The following is a 19,154-nucleotide window of genomic DNA, read 5'->3' on the forward strand; positions in this document are numbered from 1 at the left end:
CCATCCACCCCGCCTCTCCCTGCACCCCTGGGCCCCTCCACCTGCTCCACCCTTTCTCATAGACACGCAGCCCCCAGGCTCACAGCCCAACCAGGGTCCTCCCAAGACCTCCTCTCGGCTCCTCCATCCAGATGTCCCCACAGTGTCCCATCTCTCCATCGCCCGTGCAAGCCACCTGTGGCCCCACCACCACTGAGACCGAGGGTGAGCGCTCGCCCACCCCCCAGCCACTGCTCAGCCTCCCAGGCTGGCTTTCCTGCCCCCGGCCTCTGCACATACCCCTCTGCTGCCGGGAACTCTCTCCTGCCCGCAAGTCAGCCACAGGGCCACCTCCTCCTCATCCCCCAGGCTTCATCGTCAACAGTACCTCGTCCACCAGGCGGCCTGGGGGCCCTGACCCTTCCAAGCAGGGGTCGCCAGCTCTCCTCCCCTGCTCTGCTCACCTGGCCCCCCACATGCACAGCCAGAGCCCACTCACAGGGGTGGCCCACACGTCCTGACGTGTGGTGGCCGAGACCGGCCCCACCGACGTCAGGTCCAATGTGAGAGCAGAAGCTCGCCGCCCACTCAGGCAGGCTCGCTGGACGGGACAGGAGCGAGGGCCCGTGGACGGGAGACCCGTGTCCAGGAGGGGCTCAGAGGGTTCCCGAAGGCAGAGCAGGGGGCCTGACGCCAGGAGGGGCGCGCCCCCCCACCCCAGGAAGCCCACAGTGGAGCCGACGTACTCATTAAAGGAGGAACGGCCAACATGCGTCACACGCGCCACACGGAAACCCAACCACGAGTGCCACGGCGGCTCCGTGAGGGGAAGCAGCCCTGTCCTCTGCAGAGGAGCAGGCAGGTGACGAGGCAGCCGCGTGGCGAGGGCTTCTCAGCCGGGAGCAGGATGAAGCTCCGACACCGGCCACGACCTGGGTGGACGCGCGCAGGAAGCCGACGCAAAAGGCCACACGGTGTGCGATTCCGCTGACGTGGCAGGTGCCGGAGGAGGGGACATGGGGACTGAGGGGCTCAGTGTTTCCACGGGGCGACAGGACAGTTGTGACACCAGAGAGCTGGAGACCGCGCCTCGCTGAGAAGACAGCGAGCACCACTGTCGCTCCTTTCAAAGCAGATTTCGCCACAGTTCAAGACGAGGAAGGAAGAAGAGAGAAGCGAGGCCTGAAACCAGGGACCCCCCCCCGCCCCGGGCGACGCTGCCCCTGTCGGCACCTCGGTTTCCCTCTGTGACAGGGTGGACCTGGGCGGGGAGAGCCGGATGCTGGCCACGGCCTGGCCCCTCCGAACCCGCCCACACTGGGAGCGCCCACTCGCTGGCAGGGCCCCACCCCCGTCAGGCGAAGGACCCCTGCTGGGCCCCCCTTCTCTTGTGAAGCCTGGGTGTTCTGGGCACATGCCGCCACGGGGTCCCGAGGTTGGAGGGCTCCCTCTCAGAAGCACCTCCTTCCATGGCTTTCCCCAGTTCCGTCCTTGTCGGCCCTGGCACTCCCAGCCCCAGCTCTCTTGGGGATCCCAGTCCTGGGGTGCATATCCGAGGCCTGTCTGCCCTGAGCTCCCCACACACACCCTTGACACAGGACCCATGGGGTCCCACACGTGCCCTGCTCTGTCCAAGGAGCTCGCCTGGGCAGAGGGTCACCACAGCCAACTCCTGCCCCTGCTGGGCGCTCGGCCTTGTCACGGGGAAGCGTGGTGAAGGAGGGGACTGGGGAGGACCCCCCGAGGGGGCAGCACTGCTCACATCTGCTCTGAGGCTGCTTCTCCTGTCAGACTGATCCAAAAGACCCTCCAACCAGCCCACAGGCTGCCCCTCCCCCCATGCTCCCACGTTCATGGCTCTGGCACACTGGTCCCCTACAAACGTTCCTAGCTGGTGCTCTCCTGGCCTCCGCTTGCATGCCTCCAGTGATGGAGGGCTCACCCTCGGGTGTGCTTACACGGGGACCAGCCTCCAGGCCAGCGCCATAGTGGCTGTCTCCTCTCCAAGCTACAGAGTGTGAAGGGGTGTGGGGACAGGGCCACCTCATCGCCCGCCCCGGGAAGCAGTGGTGTACACATCCAGCTCCGTGGGGACAGCCCCGTGGTGCAGCGCTGGCACAGAAAACGGCACAGAGTCTGAGCCCATCTCATGAGAGACGCACAGAGCTTGAAAGCAGCGCAGGGGGGACGGGCGAGCCCGCTCGCACCTTTCAGCACCCCCCTAGCTTCCTGCAGTGGGCTCGTCCCATCTCTGTAGCCGTCACGGGCGAGCCGAAACCGAGTGTAAGAGGCTGCTCAGGCTGTGGCACTGCCTGTCCACTGCCTGGGCCACATACCTAATTCCTTCCACACGATATTAATTCAGTTCTCAGCTGATTAGGTGCACACGTCGGAGCCAGTGCTTTCTGGGGAGCGGAGAACTGTGGGAGCACAAAGGGCTGACTGGAGGCCAAAGCAAGTGGCCCAGACCAGAGGCCTTTGGCCCAAGAGTCCCGGCCACCCAGCTCCTTCCCCAGTGCCAGTCAGTCATGGGCCAAGACCCTACCCGCCGTGGGCCCAGCTGGTGCCCACAGGGAGACTCGGCGTGAGCTCGTGTTCAGGACCAGGGCCAGCTCCCCGCCAACCCCAATGCCGCTGGGCCAAGCCCTCCCCTCGTGCCGGAAGAGTCCATCCCGCAGGAGCCACCACGTCCCTCAAAGAGGCTTGTCCGTGTGGGCGAACAAACATCTAGTCTTCCAGGGACCAGGCCAGGCTCCTGTGGTGGCCCGTCCACCCAGGGGCCCTGCTCAGCGCCCTGCTCACAGGAAGCAGACGCCAGTGAACCCTCCCACATCGACCAACACCCCCTTCTGATGGACAGGCTCTGTGCTTCCGGAAGCATCTCACCGCCTCCCCGCTAAACCTGGGATCCAAGGAGAAACTGGCATTTCCCTCCCAAAAAGCCTTCAAGGCCTTTCTCCAAGCCTAATCAGGAAAGCAAAATGAAAAGCTGTGAGGCCCTCCTCCACTAGGTCAGGACGAAGGCTGCATGCGGGGGCAGTAGCCAGACAGGACCAGGAGAGGGAGCAGCTGCGTTCTGCAGACAGCCAGAACAATCTAGAAGGACGCTCCCTGTGGGCAGGCTCACTCAGCACCATCCACACGTCTTGGAGCCTGGAGCCGTAAGTCACACGCGGGCTGGGACACACCCACCCTCCACTTCCCCAGAGCGGCCACAGTCTGGCCACCAGGGCCTCTGCAAGGTGCTGCCGAATCAAGGACAACAAACCCGTTTTGCCGGCTCACTGCTGTACCACGAGCTGCCAGGGACGCTAGCCGAGTCGGGTCAGCAGGACCTACACGGCGGCCGACAGCCCGCGGGCAGGGGCAAGCCCGAGTCGGACCCAGAACCACGACTGCTTCTTCAAAAGCCTCCCGGAGCGTGAAAGCCGACATTCTCTGGGGACGATCTCAGGTGGGCATCCCGTCTCACTGCCTCGGGTTCAACCAGGCTGCCCGGCTTTGCAGGGTGGCTTTGCGGGGTGGCTTTGCGGGGTGGGCTGGGCTGAGGCCCCGCGGCCACAGCAGGAAGGCAGGCCGGTGTGGCCACAGAGGAGGCGCGGGTGTGGGAGGCCGCTGAGCCGCAGCCCTGCCTGGCGGCAGCTCCCTCACTGCGGGGCTGGCCGCCCGGGGGCGGGCTCAGCCTTGCGGGCCCCCGCGAGCCGGGTCAGCGCTGACTTAGCCTCGGGGACAGGCTGGTGGCACGCAGCGCGTGGAAGCGGCGTCCCGCGCGCACGCGTGGCTCTCTCCCGCCCAGGGTTCCCAGGGGCCGCCCGCCGGCGTGCCGGTTCTCACGCCACCCACTCCCGTCTCCACGCGTGGAGGCTCAGGACGCGGAGCCGCCCAGCGGGACGGGACGGGACGGGACGGGACGGGACGGGCTCTCCCAAGGCCGGCGTCCCTAGGACAGCCGCCAGTGCCCTGCACCAGCATCACCCTCTGGTCCAACGAGTCCCCCAAGTCCCTTTGTAACCGCAGAGCCAACTCAAACCGGTCCTGCCCTGTTTCTAACAGGACTCAGAACCAAAGCTTAGGAGCGACACTTGTGACCCCTTAACGGAACCAAAGGACAGGAAGTGGCAGGAACCGGAGGCCGGAACCTTCCCGGAAGCGAAGGGGCCGCTGTCCGCGGAGCCCCGGTGCTGAAACTCCGTAGGTCCCGCCAGACAGATTTGAGCTCAGCCTCCTCTCTCCTTGACTGTCGACCTTGCAATAAACACTTTTTCTTCTCCCAAAGGCTGGTGCCATAGCATCGTCTGCTACGCACGTCGGGCAGAGAGCCCTGCTTGGGGTAACACCCTGATCCAGGCCCAGCCGCTGGGCGACGGGGCTGAGCAGTGGCCACGGCTGGCGGAGGGGCAGTGGCCGAGAGTGCCATCAGCACACGCCAACCCCGTCCGCCCCGGCCTCCACCGCCCATCCAGGACGTGGCCTGTCATCTGCTGAGCCAGTCACGGTAACGATAATAGAGACAGCTACGAGCTTCGCAGCCGTCAAACACGGCAAGCATGGCGTCAAGTCGTTCACAGAAGCATTACCCCCACGTTACAGACGAGGAAACTTGGGGCCCGGGGTCCAGGAGCATCCAAGGGGCCAGGATCCCAGCCAGGCTGGCCCAGAGCCCACGGTCCCCACCCCTCACCATCCTCCTGTACACAGCCTCTGAACCATCTGCACCGTTACAACCTCACAGGACAGTGGTGAGTGCTTTAAAAGCACACCTGACAAGGTGAGAATAGGGACAGGTGTGACCTCGGTGGTGACGGCGAGCCCACAGCTGTTACTCAGGCCCGCTCCAGCAATTTCCAGCTCAGAGCTGTCCGTTTACACTGAAAATGTGGGAAATGACCGGCCCACGCGGTAACTGAGGCAGCACTGTCTTTACTGAGAAGACACGGGACGCGCCAACGCCTGTCAGAAGCTTCGTCTGTTGAAGGGGCAGCAGCCTGCAGCCCACCCGTCAGCCTGAGCCCAAGCCCCAGGCCTGGCCTCCCTTCCAACTTCAAACAGACGTCGGTGGCCCAGAGCACAGGCCCCACGGTCCCCCTTCCTGCCCTCCGCGTGGTCTCCGCTTCCCCCCACTCCAGGCTTTGCTGTCAGTGCCCTCCGTGAATGCCCCAGGGAGCTCTCGGCCCCCCGGGGAGGGACGCCCGGTCCCCACAGCTCACAACTCCTTGCTTTGTGATGGCCACGCGTGGACGGGCAGGAGACTAACCAAGGTCTGTGCATTAACTTCCTCACCAAGACGGACGGGGCGGCACCCTTGCCCGGCCACCCCCTCACTCAGCTCCCGCTCAGAAGGGGTCGGTTTCTTCAAAATCGCCGAGGGCTCCAGCATTTCCAGCCTTGGAGCCGGCCTCCCCGCGTGCTGTGCCCCCAGGTCGGAGCACGGCGCCCACTTCAAAGGCCCGGAGCCCGCGGGCCAAGCCTCGGCCACCTGAGTCTCTGCAGAGACCGGTTCCAGTTTGTGACTGGGACCAATTCTGACGGAACCGAGGTTTTCTCTGCTCCGACCTGTGCAGCCATCGGGACGAGCTCCCTCCCCACCCATCACCCGCGGACACGGGACGCCTGTGGCCACGTACTGCTCGGTGTCACTAGACAGTATTTTGTTGTCATGGGTTAACCTCGCTTTATTGGGTGACAGTAAGAAGTCCAAAACCACACCTCTGCGGGGCGCGTTCACCTTCCGGGGCACTCCCGTGAGATCCTGACTCTCAGGTTGACAGGCCTCCCTCCCAGGACCCAGCGGGTCAGCGACGTGGAGGACGCTGGGAATGCCATGCAGACTCCCCTTTCCCTCTGAGACGGACCCTGCCATGTCCCCTGGGCAGACACTCACCTCTAGGCAGTCACAGCAAGGGGCAGTGGCCACACGTGGGCCTCCACCTCCTACCCGGGCCTGCACAGTGAGAGCAGACAGGAGATAGGGGGCAAAATTGTGACCCCACTTGGGCTGTCCAAGGCCACAAAGGGGGAGGCGCATGGACCCCTCCTCAACGCTGAGAAGCAGGAGGTGACGCCTGGCTGAGCAGCCCCCAGCCTCAGGCCCCTGAAGTGTCACGTGGACACCTTCAAGGATGGAGAGGGCTTGGTGGCTCTGCATGAGAGAAAACAGCTCACGCAAAGCCAGCTGGGAAAGCCCCTCCTGCTGCCGACATGGTCTTCCCTGGGCCTGTGTTAAGTGATTCTGTCCCAGCAACTCCCAGTGGCTTCTGGGTGTCGGGAAGGCCGGGCAATCTGCACCCCAAATGCTCGTCTCTGAGGCCAAGACGCCCCTTCAGGTCGAGCAGGGCGACTCTGGAACTCACTCAGCCTTTCTTGGCCTCAGCGTCCCCACCAGTGACAAAGGGCAACGTAAGCCTCTCGCAGGCTCACGTGAGAAGTTCCTGAGAGCTGCACCCAGCGGGCCGAAACAAGCGGGGTTCCCGTTTCGGTTCCCCGTGAGCAGCACAGAGGCTCCCTGTGACGGAGTGACTGCCCGGCTCCCTTCGAGTGGGAGACAGGCGCTCTCAGAGGTGCCACCGCTGTGGGCGCTCCTGGCGCAGACAAGCGTCCTGACTCCGTGGTTTGGGGCCTTTTCTGCACCTCGTGCTCCCTGAGACATTCCTGCAAATTCCAGACCCTGCACCTAGAAAAGCCACCTACACAGAGCTGTCCCCATCTCCAGCGCACGACCCCCCGAGCCTGGAGCCGCTGGCTGAGCTGTGAGCAGAGCAGACGGGGAGGAGCAGTCACGGGGCCCTTCCCACACAGCACGGCGCCCCCCGCAGGGCCCCCGCCGCTGCTGGCAGCACCTGAGTGTCAGAACCCAGCCTGCCCACCCAGAATCCCACTCCGGGGTGCCCGCCAGACCTGGTGAGCAGTCACTCAGGGCGGGGTCTGCCCTGCCAGAGCCACACTCCGTCCAGCACAAGCCACACTCCGTCCCTCGGGCTGGGACAGGCGGTCTGAGCCGCTTCTGTCCAGGCTGCCCACGCTTCTGTGGTCTGCGTCCTCCTGACTCGGGGAAGGCTCCTGTCCCCCAGTCTTCTGGGAGACCTCACAGGCAGAGGGAGCGATGGGCATGGCTCTGTGCCCAGGGCACGTCTGCAGAGGAAGCCCCTTCCACAGGGGTGCACGTGGACCGATGCCCACCAAGACCGGGGACACTTCCGCCTTCCAGAAGCCAGGCTTTGGGGACAAAAGGCAAAGGAAAGGTGGCCCCGGAGGGCGCGGTGCTGCCCCAGACCCCAGGACAGGTCTCCAGCCAGGACTGCCAGCCCCAAGCCTGTCCCCACCCTCCGCTGGCTTCCCCAGGCCCAAGTCAGCACCAAGCCTTTAATTCACGAATCCATAAACCAAATGAGGCACAAGCACGAGCTAGTCCGTCACTCCGAGCTGGGCAAGGGAGTTGGGGCGGGGCACAGGGGCAGCCGCATCCTTAGGATGCTAGGGCCTGAGGGGAGACCAGTGGGTGAGGGTGGTACAGGCCTCCTGAGTCAGGCGGGGCTGGGCTTGGGGACGGAGAATTCCACACCCAGAGGCTGGGGGATGGGCAGTGAGCACCAACAGCAGGATGGATGTGACATCGAATGTGTCACCATTCTGAAGAGCCCCTGGGCCAGCCCTGAGAGGTCATCTCCGCCACTCCTTGGGGGCGAGGAGCAGCTGCACCGACGTTGCCAATGGGAAAACTGAGGTCTGCAGAGATTGTGACTAGACCTACGTGCCTAACTTAACAGCCACTAGAGACCCCCTGCCTTCCCCTGCTCCCTCAAGTCCCCGCTGCTGTGTGGCCTTCTGAGTTCGAGCTGCACACCAGTGAGCTGGGAGCAAGGAGGCGGCAGCGGGAAGGGCAGGGCTGCCTTGACAGTGAGGGCGTACTCCTCTGAAGGCCTCCCAGGCCTCAGGGCCCCCTGTCTTGATTCAGGGTCACCGAGGAGATGACACAGACCTCACTCACGCGAGAGCAGAGCCTGACCAGGGTCCCCACGCACTCTGCTTCCGACTCTGGACACACTGCAGCTTTGAGGAGGCAGGTGGCACAGAAGGGGCAACCATTTCAGACCCAGGCAGAGACAGACCACTCGGGGCCAGGGACGAGCCCATGAGGAGGGAGCCCAGGAGATGATGCCAGCTAGGGACGTTATGCCCAGAGCACAGGAATCCCCCACCTGCAGCCACGCCAGTCAGACCAGGGGGCCCCTGGGCTGTGTGGGCGGGCTCTGTGCATGTGCCAGAGGTGGCCTCAGGCCAGGACCTGGCTGACCAGAGCCGGTCCCACCAGGAACCCCCTTGGCGCCCAGCCAGGAGGGGACAAGGTGCTGGTGGGAGGGTCACTGGTGAGGAGACACAGGGCTCTTCCAAGGATGAACAACGAGCCTGTGTGGGAAGGGCCACAGCCATGAGGGTGGGGGGCTGCCACTCTCAGGACTCCCAGAGTAGCCGGGCCCTGGGGCTGGGGACAGTGCCCAGGGACCCTCCCAGGGACATGGTCCCCCCGAACCCGGTCCCCACCAGCAGCTTGGCAGTTCCCTCCCAGGGTCTTTGCCCCCATCCCACGAGGGTCTGTCCAGAACACAGGCCCGGGTACGTGGGTGTACCCAAGGGGTCACGCTCAGGACACACACTCTGCTCATCCCAGGTGGGTGCTGGTCTGTCGGAGAGCTTCCCAGAGTCTGCCCCCTCCCATCCCAAAATGCCTCTTTCATACAAAATGGCCGAGTCCGGCCCGGGCTGGCTGGGGTGGGAGAGAGCCTGAACGCTCGTGGCTGTGCACGCAGCGGCGCCTGCACAAACAGCACACATGGATCCCCGTGTGTGCAAGGCCAGGAGCTCCCGGGCAGCGGGCCTGGGGAGACGGACAGCCCCTTCCCGGGCCAGCGCTGGCAGGCCTCAGGACAGCAGCAACCCCCCTCCTGGGTGTCCGCTGTGCCAGGGAGGGGTCCAGAGCCCCAGCTGTGTGGGGGACATCAGGCACACAGCAGCCCCTCCCACTAGCAGTTGCAAAGAGGGGTCAGGTTGCCCTGGGGGGAGGGGGAGTCCGGGTCGCGGGCAGGGCCAGGGAGGGTGCCAGCCCCGGGGGCAGGGCGGGGGTGGGGTGGGGATCATGTTAACATCCCTCCCCCACTTCAGCAACCTAGACGCTCATTCCAGACGGAATGAGGGGTTTGGGGGTATGAAGAGGGTAGGCCAGCGCTTCCCTCGTCATCCCCCGTCCTGGGGGTGCCCAGCCCAGGCGGACCCCCGGGAGTCCAAATCCAGACGCAGGGAGAACAGCGCTGCCTCCCCTCCCCTCCCGCCGGCCCTTTGTTCGGTGCAGCGGCCGTGGGGGGCGGGGGGGCCTCGTGCTGACGCAACGCAGCCAGGACGCCGGTGGGGAGGGGGAGGAGGACGGGCGCCCCCGCGAGGGCCCGGACCCCCGCACCCCAGAACTCCTTCCTGCCGAATCTCTCCACGCGCCCCTGCTCCGCCCTTTGCTGCAGCAGGGCACGCGGGCGCGGGGCACTCACACGTAGGCGTGGTAGATGAAGGCCCAGCCGCGCGGCCGCTCCAGCACGTTGTACAGGAAGTTCTGCAGCCTGCGGTACACGGCGTTGCGCTTCGGCGGCTTCCCGGCGCCCGCGCCGCCCGCGCGCGGCTTGCTGAGGATGCTGCCGCGCTTGGGGGCCTCGGAGCCGGCGATGAGCAGCGCGCCGTCCCGGGTGGAGTCAGGCGCGCCGGCGTCCAGCCCCACGAAGCCCACCTTGAGCTTCTTCTCCCCGCCCGGGCCGGGGTACACGCCGCCGTTGCGGGACTTCTGCACCATGGTGCCGGCGGCGCCCGACGGGCGGGCGGGCGGGGGCGCGGGCTCAGCGGGGGCGACGCGCGGGGAGCAGCGCGGGCCCGAGCCCAGGCCCCCGGCCCGGGAGCCGCATGGCCGAGGCGGCGGCGGCGGCGGCGGCGGCGGCGGCGGCTCCGCGTTCCTGCCGGCCAGGGACTCGCGCGGGGACGCTGCGGCCACCTCGCTCCGCCCGCCGCCTCGCCCCGCCCCCTGTTAACCCCTGCGACGCCGCGCGCGCCGTGGGAGGGATGGGGAGGGAGGAGCCACCAGAGGTGAGCCTCGGCTGAGCTACGAGCCCCTGCCGCCCGGCCACCCCTTCCCGCCCCGGCCCGTGCGTCCTGACGAGGTCGCCTCTGGGGTGGGCAGGGCCAGGCCAGCGCTCACCTGAGCGGCCCCTGCTCCCGAGACTGGACGCCGCGGAGCGGAGCTGGGGAGGTCCCGGCCCGCCCCCAGGGATCTTACGCCTGACCCCCATCCCCACCCTGTCCCTTGGGTGTGCAGGGAGGCACCTGGGGGGACCTCCTGGGAGTTTCCTGAACCAGCAGAGGGGTCCTGGAAGACGAGGCGGGAAGCGGGGCAGGGTGGTCAGGAGCCTGAGGCCCGACTCACGTGGTGGCCTGGGCTTTGTCCGCAGACCGCAGTAGGGGCCTGCACCCGGGCAGGGGGTTGGAGGGTCGGCCCGAGGCCAAGACCCAGGCCTGAGGCCAGTGGGGACACTGGTGTCACCGCCCAGGATAAAGGAGGGCAGGCTCTGCGCATAGATGGCAGGCTGTCCCCTGGAGGGGGAGTGGGTGTCTTGGAGGTGTCCCTCTAGAATCTGCTGGTAGGAAGCCAAAGGGGCTTATTCCTCAGCCCCTGATGCTGTCAGCGCCCCACCCACTGTGCCCCCACTGGCGCCTCCCTGCACGGGACGGACTTGCTGCGGGTCCCTCCCCTGACCACCTTCGGCCTCTTCCCACACTGGCGGGGCCCAGGGCTACCAAAGGCCCTGATCAGTAGGTGGCCCTGTTTTCACTGGGCGCTCGGCTCATGAAACAGCTCCACCCCTGTCCTTTGGTCTCCAAAGCGAGGGGCCACGTGGCCTGTTGTGTGTGATTTTTTTTTAATTAGACAGAAAACATAACCGATGCAGGCACAGCGCTAATTTGTGAGTTATTTAGAATGTTGCGGAGGGGGCCGGAACTCACGGCGCACACACCTGTGCGCACCCGCGCGTCCGCGCGACCGCGCTCCTGACCCCGCCTCCCTCCCTCCACGCGGGTCAGGAGCGGTGGTCGCCAGCACTCGCGGGTGGCCCCCGGCGGCTGCCATGTTTCTAGTGCGGGCACCCCTGCTGGACCCAGGCTGAGGAAGGAGGACCCAACCTCCTCAGTTCAAGGAGAGGGGGCAGCCCTATTGCAAAAGGGGGGCCGGCCTGCATTCCCCACGCAGATGGACCCACCAGGGGGTGGCACTGGCTGGCTGTGCTCATCGGCCTCTGGGTGACCCTCACTGTCACTCTTCAGAGGACTGGACGAAGCGACTGCAACTCGAATGCACAAACCCCAGGAGGGCGGGCCACCTCTGCCTGTGAAGGGGAAGCCCAGACTGTGGGGACCTTGAGCCGGGACGGTCCCTCCCAGAGGAGCCACTTCCTGGGGTTTTTTGATGTGAGAGCGAAGTGGGCCCGTGAAGAAGCGGTGACACTGGGGAACCCTCCAGGCGGCAGGGCCACCTTCTCGGGAGCACGAGGGCCTCAGTCTGAGCCCCTCTGTTCGCCCGTCTACGGAGGGCGCCTTGCCGGTTCTGGAGGGCGAATTCCGCAACAAGATTCGTGGAGCCATGCTTCCCCTGCTCAGGACGTTCCTTCCCTGAGCTGGCTCTTTGGCCCTTCGTGTCTTCAGTCTTGTGCCAGGCACACCAGGGACTGTGCATGGTCAGCAGTCTGGGTCGCCGGTGGCTGCCCAGCCCCCACCCCTGCAACTCATGCAAAATGCATTTCATGCAAATGACAGAAATGCCATTTATTTTTAAATGAATGGGAAAGCTCTCAGGCTCAAGCCGCCTTTGCCAGGACAGCACTGAGGATCCAGAGACAGGGAGTGAACAGATTCGGGAGCACGGGGAGCCCAGCCGGCGTCCGGGGAGGCGGCTTCACCGGACTTCGGAGCGGGAAGCGGCGGGAGCCGCCTCCGCGCCCGGCGCTGTCCTTTCAGCACCTCCGCTCTGATGAGTCCCCAGAACCTTCCAAGCCCTGCGCGCTGGCCTCCCCCGCTCCGGGTGGCCTCCTCCTCCTGTCCCCACGTCACTGGCTACAATGAGCCTCCCAGCAGGGACTAGTGAGCTGACAAATCTGGCGGTGGCCACCGTCGTCTCAAAGGCCAGCTCCACAAACCACGCCTGCATCCGACAAGCTCCTGTGCGCCCCCTCCCTGTGGAGCTCAGCGCGCAGGGTCTGCCCCCCGCCTCTGGGGACGGCTCACCACTGTCGTGTTCCCCCAGAGCCTGGCACGGATAGGGCCCCCGGATGGGTGGTCGGTGGATGTCGCGGCTGCTGGTGGCGGAGGACAAGTCGAAGCACATCAGGATCGCTCCCTTGGGGGACCCGCGGTGCTGCAGAAAGCAGGCTCATCATTGCCTGGAAGCCCTCTTCTCTGCGACCCTAGGGGTTGTGACTGCTCTCACAGCCCAAACGTGGGACAGCGGGACCGGAGGAGAGTGCAGGGGACGTGAGATGGGAAGGAGGGGCTTCCACTGCCCACCGGCGTGGCCGAGGGGTGCAGCCTCAGGCCGATCGCATGGTGGAGGCAGAAATGGACAGGCGGGGTTCTGTGGGCCGGTGACTGCGTGGACACTGAGCAGCAGTTTCCTGTCTCACCTGTACCCCCACCTCCTCCCAGCAGGAAGGAGGCAAGCCCCTGCCCCAGTCACAGGCCTTCAGAAACAGGGGGTCCTGGCAGAGGCCCAGGGAAGGCTCCGCCAGGCGGAGAAACGAGACTTCATTTGGGGAAGCGAGAAGGGACAGGTTCTCAGTCAATTAGCCTTGGTCAGAGCCTCGATGTAATTTGGACAACAGGAAGTGCCTGCCCGGACAGAAAAAGTCCAGCCCCCCCCCCGAATTTTCCATTATCTGGAGGAGGAAGGACTGTGTATACAGCTCGGGGGGGGGGGGGAGGCAGGAAGGCGAGAAAAATATTTAAGATATGAAAGCACCGGGTTTTTTAAACATCTTACAGTAAACTCAATGAAAATTTAACTTATACTTTATTTTTGTTAAGGATCAGAGCTCTCAACCTTCCCCAGCCCCTGGCAAGCCAGTTAACTGCATGAGGGAGCTAGCCTGTGGTTCTCAGCCGCCAGTGATATCCTGACACTGGGAACCCATGGTTGCCTGTGACAGCGGAGACAGGCAGGGCAGCGAAGGCGGCCTGGACACGACAGTCCATCCAGAAGGCCGGAAGCCAACCTGTAGATTCCGGGTGTCAGGCGGTCGGGGGATCCCACATCCTCTCCCTCTGCCGGCCAGCTCCCGGGAGCAAGGGTGGCATTGGGAGCATGTGTGTTTTGTCTTTCTCAGTCCACGGGCTGTGCAGGCACTCGCGTCCCTGGCCCAGCCCACAGAAGCTGCCCATCAGTGTCCCTTGGATGAGGGGACAGTCACGTGCTCTAGACTGGGCACCGCTCGGAGCCTCTAGTTTGGAAGTGCCCCCAATGGGTGGCCTGGGCGTGTGTGGCTCCGGAGCTGCGGGCGTGGACTCTGGGAGGATGTGGCCGTCCAGCTCTGTGCCGTGGAGACGGGCTCACCGCCAGCAGAATGGTCAGCCGCCTGCCCACACACGGGCTGCTGGCATCTGGGCCCTGGCTGCCCGCCCACTGCCAGCCCAGGCTCGCTCGAGTGCCTTGCTTGCTTGGCCAGATGTCCAGCAGGCTTCAGACAGAGCTGGCCAGTCTGGGTCAGGGCCTGTGGGCTGTCAGAGTCCCCACTCCCACCCACCCCCTCAGCTGGGACAAGGTCACCACATGCTAAGCCAGGGGGTTGGGACTGGAAGGCAAACCAGGGACACACCAGCCCAGACAGCTGGACCCTGGGCCAGGGCCAGGGTCTGCCGGGTGGCCCCTGACCAACCACTCTGCCAGCAGACACCGGCCCTGCCAGCAGCACCACAGAGGGCAGAGTGGTACTGGCTGCAGAGCATGGCCCGAGGGCACCACAGGCTCATCCGAGCTATGCAACCTTCAGCGGGTCACGCGACCTTGCATACATATAGATGGGCTCCTCACTGGGAGAGGGGAGATGGGCGGCTCCAGCTGACAGGGCTGCCAGGTGCTCAAGCGAGAGGACTCGGTGGAGCAGCGAGCCATCCCGGGGGCGTCCAACATGGAGCAGTGTCCAGGCAATGGCGGGAGGTGCCAGGGCCACCCCAGGCCCTGGACTGCAGACACCTCCTTCCTTAGTCCCTTACGGGCCTCCCACAGACTGCAGTTGAAGGACCAGTTTGTCCCTCCCTGGCTCAGATGCGCTGACCGCACCCTGTCCTCGGTCCTGTTCACAGAACGAGAGCCACCAAGGCCCATGGTGTTCACCCAGAGGCAGCCCCGGACCCCAAGGCACATCTCAGAGTGTCTGGAGACATTCTTGGTTGCCATGACAGGGGCAGGTGCTGCTGGCATCTAGTAGGAAGAGGCTTCTAGAGCGCACAGGACAGCTCCCCCCAACAGAGAACTGTCTCTATCCCTGATGTCAGCAGTGCTGCGGTTAAGTCACCACTATTTAGGTTAACAGGTTTGCTCTTAAAATTTCTGGCAAGTTGGTCATTCACACCTTAGCATGAAATAGTACAAACAAACGGATTTCTCCCTCAAGCTCAGGAGAATACCTAAGCCAAGGGATGAGGATTTTCATGGGAAAGGAGGCAGGAGTCGGGGAAGGGCAAGCCCCCACCCCGGAAGGGCCTTGGGCAGGTGAGACCACACTCGCCAGTGGCGACCGGCTGGGCCAGCATCAGAGTCCCACAAACCAACTCCAAGTTTTCCATGTTGCTACTTTCCACCACAATGACCAAATGCTTTTACACCATCTTCCTGACACTCAAGAGACACATGGAGGGCAGAAAGAGAGGAGGTGGTGCCAAGGTACCTCACGTTCCAGGAGCCTCCATGCCTGCAGAGGCAGCTGCAGCCTTGGGGGGAGGGGCTGGGGGCAGGGCAGAGACTCCAGCCCTGAAGGCAGGGTGTCCATCCGGGCCCTGCCCACTGGGAGGGGCAAGAGCTCTGCTCAGAGATGGGAGATGGAAGGCAGAGCTCCCCCGCCCCTCCCCTGTGTCCTCTGACTGCCGTTGGGCTCAGCACTCGCTCCCCACCCCCGTGTCCCAGACAGTGGAGCTGGGAACCCAGGAGCCTCAGCCAGCTCCACGGGCTCGGCTTCAAACAGTGGCTGGCGGTCGGGGCACAACATAGCCCCTTCCACGAAGCCTGAAGGCCCAAAGCTGACCTCCACCCAGCGCTGCTAGTGTCCCTGACAAGACAAAACGGCACCTGGGGGTCCGGGCCAGTCTGCCAAGCATCCTCAGGGAGGCCACCTGGACAGCCTGATCGGGACCCTCCAGGCCCACCCGCTCAGCCGGCCAGGGCGGACAGAGCCTGCCTGGCCGTGTCCCTCCTTCTGGCTGCCTCCTCCTCCCTGATCTTAGGCCCCACTCAGCCCGCAGTCTAGAGAACCATCTGGATTGTCACGGACCCTGGGGTGGCGTGGCTGACCAGACGTCCATGCTGGCAGCAACCATGGCTGGGCTGTCCTTCCCCGATGCGACCTCAGTGGGTATCCCAGCCACCCTGGCCCTCCTGTGCCTCCTCCCCAGCCAACCCCTGCGCAGAGACCCCAGGAGCAGCCAGCTCCCCCAGCTCCTCCAGACGCCTGTTCCTTCCTCCCTGGCCCGCCCAGCGGGGCCGAGGGCAGCCCGAAGCTCGTCACCCTGCAGGTCCAGCCAGCCAGCCAGCTTCCCCACCATGGCTGCCTGGGTCCAGCCACCCAGCCCTGACTCCAGGCTGACAGCCAGCAGTGTCAGTAGGGCCAAGACACGTGTGCACACACCTGCATACGCGCGTATAAGAGCTCTCTCTCTAGCAAGCATGAAATGCACAAACACAGAAACCCAGATGCATGTGCATATGTGCACATGCACAAACACACCCGGGCCATACTCACCGACCCCACCACGTCCCCACACTCCACACAGCCCCTCGCAGCCTGCACAGGGCCACACCCAGGCCACACTCGGCAGGGCCACAGCCCACCCAGGGCACGCATGCAGTCCAGCACACCCACGGTCCCCTCCAAGACACACTAGTGCTCCCAGGAGGAGACACAACCACGGTCACCCACGAGGACGGTCACTCCTCACTGAGGAAGCTCAGGGTCTCCTCGCTGGGGTCTGAAGCCACTGTTAGGACACTGGACTGTCACCGCCAGGGCCACCCCGGAGCGTGAGGGAGGGCGGGGAGGGGCTTCCTGCCTCAAGGAGAGGGCGCCAGGCGCCCTGGGGAGACCAGAGCAGGAGACAGATCACATGCGGTCAGCTCAGCGAGGCCCCGCAGCCTCGACAGCTCATGAATTTTTCAGATGCTCCCAAAGTGCAAATCGAAGCTGCCAGTGGGGTGCTGGAGGATCCTGCTTTAAATTATTCACCAGGCGGCTGAGGGTGGAAGCTCCTGGCCCCGAGGCTGGCTCCAGGATTTGCCTCACAAAGCCTGGCTCGGGCACCAGCCCTGCAGTGACAGGCGGGCACCTTTGGGCCTCTGCGTCTTCCTTGGCAGTCAAGTTGGATGCGAGTCCCATGTCCTCAGTTTGGGCCCTGGCTACACCACCTTCCACTCCAGGGCTCACCATCTGGGCTGTGGGGACCCCTCGACCAGCCCTGTCCAGCTGCCCACGGAGTTTTCCAAGCTGACACCCCACTCTCTACCCTGCTCCCCAGAACGCCTGTGGTGGGACAGGGCCTACCCACCACCAGCGAAAAGGAGGCCTGAGCTGATACTTACACTCACCCCAGCCGGCCTCAGCCCCAGCCCCTACGACCGCTCTCGGAACTGGACAGCACCGTGCCGCAAGCACTGACCACAGCGTCACCAGCTTCCCACAGTCAGGCAGGTGCAGCCTGCTGTCCCCGGCCCAGCAGTGAAGCTGGGATAGGACCTGCTCCCTCATCACTGGCCCTGCTGCCAGCGTCAGCCGTTCTCAGCTCTGTCCAGGAGCCCCAGCTCCCGAGAACCATCCAGAAGGCTCTCGAGGTCACAACTGTCTCCCCAATCACACCAAGGCGTTGTTCCTTTCACTCCTGCTCTGCCGGTACAGCGGAGCGCCCCAGGACGTAGCCTCGGTGGCGCTGGACGCTGTGGGGAAATTTCGGGACGCTCCGCCCACCAGCCTCCACTCCTGCCAGGCAGGCACATTTCACCCTACTTGTCTCCCCGGCCGGAGGTCTGGCCAAGGCCCGCCGTCCCCATACGCCCCTCCCATCGAGCGTGGACTGCTAAAGGAATCGACTGGAGTGGGGATCTCCGCACCCCCCCAGCTGGCAGTGTGCTGGACTCACGCAGCCCCACCTAGAGGTCACCGGAGGAATCCTGGGAGAAGAGCCTCTGTGCTGCCACCTCATGGACAGTGGGAGCTATTGCATGTTCTCACGGGCCGAGGTCCCAGACTTCTGCCTCCTCCAGTCTCGGCTCCTCCCCACCCCGTGGACCCCATTCTGAGCGGGCACCAGGGATACAGCGAGGCATCAGACTGGGGGCTTGGGCCTTCCTAGGCCTGTCTACACCACCCCATCCCCGAAGGGGTGCCCAAGGCACAGAGGTCGCCCCCAAAAGCCATGCCCTCCACCCCGAGGGCCCTGGTGGGACTGGGAATGTGCTCCCCCCTCTGTTCTCAAGCCCTCCTGGGAGTCCACGAGCCTAGAAGGACCTGTGTCCCCATCCCAAAAACACACCTGGATGGGAGGCAGCGTGGTTTGAATATCAGGTAAACAGCAAATACTTTGTCAGGGGCGAATATTGTTTGGGACAGATTTATATTAGAATTTATTCTGTTTATCTGAAATCCGAATTTGCCTGCGCGTCCCGTGTCTGTATTTGCTGACTCAGGCCACCCTCCTTGGAGGCCACTGTGTCAGTCTGAGGGTCACTAGTGCCAACCCCATGCCAGAAGTGAGTCCCGCACCGCACTCTGCCTGGCTACACGGGTCCCCCCTCTCCATGTCCTCCCCCCTTTCATGTGGCTCCAAGGGGCCCATCCCCACTTGGGGATCGGGTGGGGAGATCCCAGCAGCCCCTCCGCAGGCACCTTTGACCCACGCGTGCCCAGGGCTCCCAGCTGGCAGCCCCGCCCCACCCCCGGCTGTACCACTCCCACACTCACCCACCGTGGTGGGCGGGACACGCCCCCAAAGATTTAAGGACCCTGTGTGGTGTGACCTGTGTGGCAATTAAGGGTTTGGCAGAGGTGATTAAGTCAAGGCTCTTGTAACAAGATGACTTTGGTGATGCTGGTGACTTCCATGCAGTCATGTGACACAGGGACCGTGTGATCAGAGGCAGAGGTTCCAGTGATGCACTTTGGCAGCCACCAGAAGCTGCAGGAGGCCAGGAACTGTCCCTCCCCTTGATCCTCTGAGAGAGCCAGCCCTGCTGACACCTCGATTTTGTCCCAGTGGTACAGTGACAGTCCGTTCCTGCTGTGCTAAGCTGCCAGCCTGAGGTCATTCGCTGCAGCAGCCCAGGGCTCATGGCTGTGGGGACCTGTGCTTGGCCTGCTGCATGGGGTCTGCTCACCCCACTCGAGCCCCTTCTGCAGCGCCAGCGCACCCCGGGTGCTTCCTGGAGTAGGGATGGCTGGACAGGAAGTGGTCCTGCCACCCCATCCTTGCTGACCAAGGCCAGGACTTGTGCTGGGGTCTCCCGGGATAGAGCAGGACAAATACAGAGCTGCCTCTAGCCACAAATGACCGACTTGGGAGGGGAGCCTGGGACCCTGTGAGAGACAAGCGCTCACAGGAGGGGCCCTCCACACTGGTCGGTTCTCTGAGATCCCCGTGGTAATCAGACCCCCTTCTGCAGATACGAAGAGACCGAGTCTTTGTCCTGAACGCCCCACAGAGGTGACTCCAAAGCCCCCTCATAGCCTCCTGGGCAGGGCCACTCACTGCAGCCCTGCCCACCGCCTACCCTGGGTAGCCTGGCCTGGTCAGTGGCAGGGGTGGATGCCGGCGGGACACCCCAGTGGGAAGGGGCTTGGGGAAAGCGCAGGGGGCCGAGGGGAGGGTCCTAAGGAGAGCCCTCCCGCAGGGCGGGCAGCCCC

General features: G+C 64.5%; 1 protein-coding gene across 6 annotated transcripts in view; it reads right to left on the reverse strand.

Annotated features, from left to right (window-relative positions):
- KCNQ2 (potassium voltage-gated channel subfamily Q member 2) overlaps positions 1-10,011 on the reverse strand; it is a 48,362-nt gene extending 38,351 nt beyond the window's left edge. For all 6 annotated transcript variants that reach the window (XM_039864808.1, XM_039864807.1, XM_039864806.1 and 3 more), the window contains exon 1: positions 9,513-10,011. In XM_039864808.1, the coding sequence (XP_039720742.1) occupies positions 9,513-9,808 (296 nt within the window). In that variant the 5' untranslated portion in view covers positions 9,809-10,011. The remainder of the gene's footprint in view (positions 1-9,512) is intronic.
- Between the last annotated feature and the right edge of the window lie 9,143 nt (positions 10,012-19,154).

Source organism: Pteropus medius, unplaced genomic scaffold (assembly GCF_902729225.1).
Source record: "Pteropus medius unplaced genomic scaffold, Ma_sr-lr_union100, whole genome shotgun sequence".
Classification (NCBI taxonomy): domain Eukaryota; kingdom Metazoa; phylum Chordata; class Mammalia; order Chiroptera; family Pteropodidae; genus Pteropus; species Pteropus medius.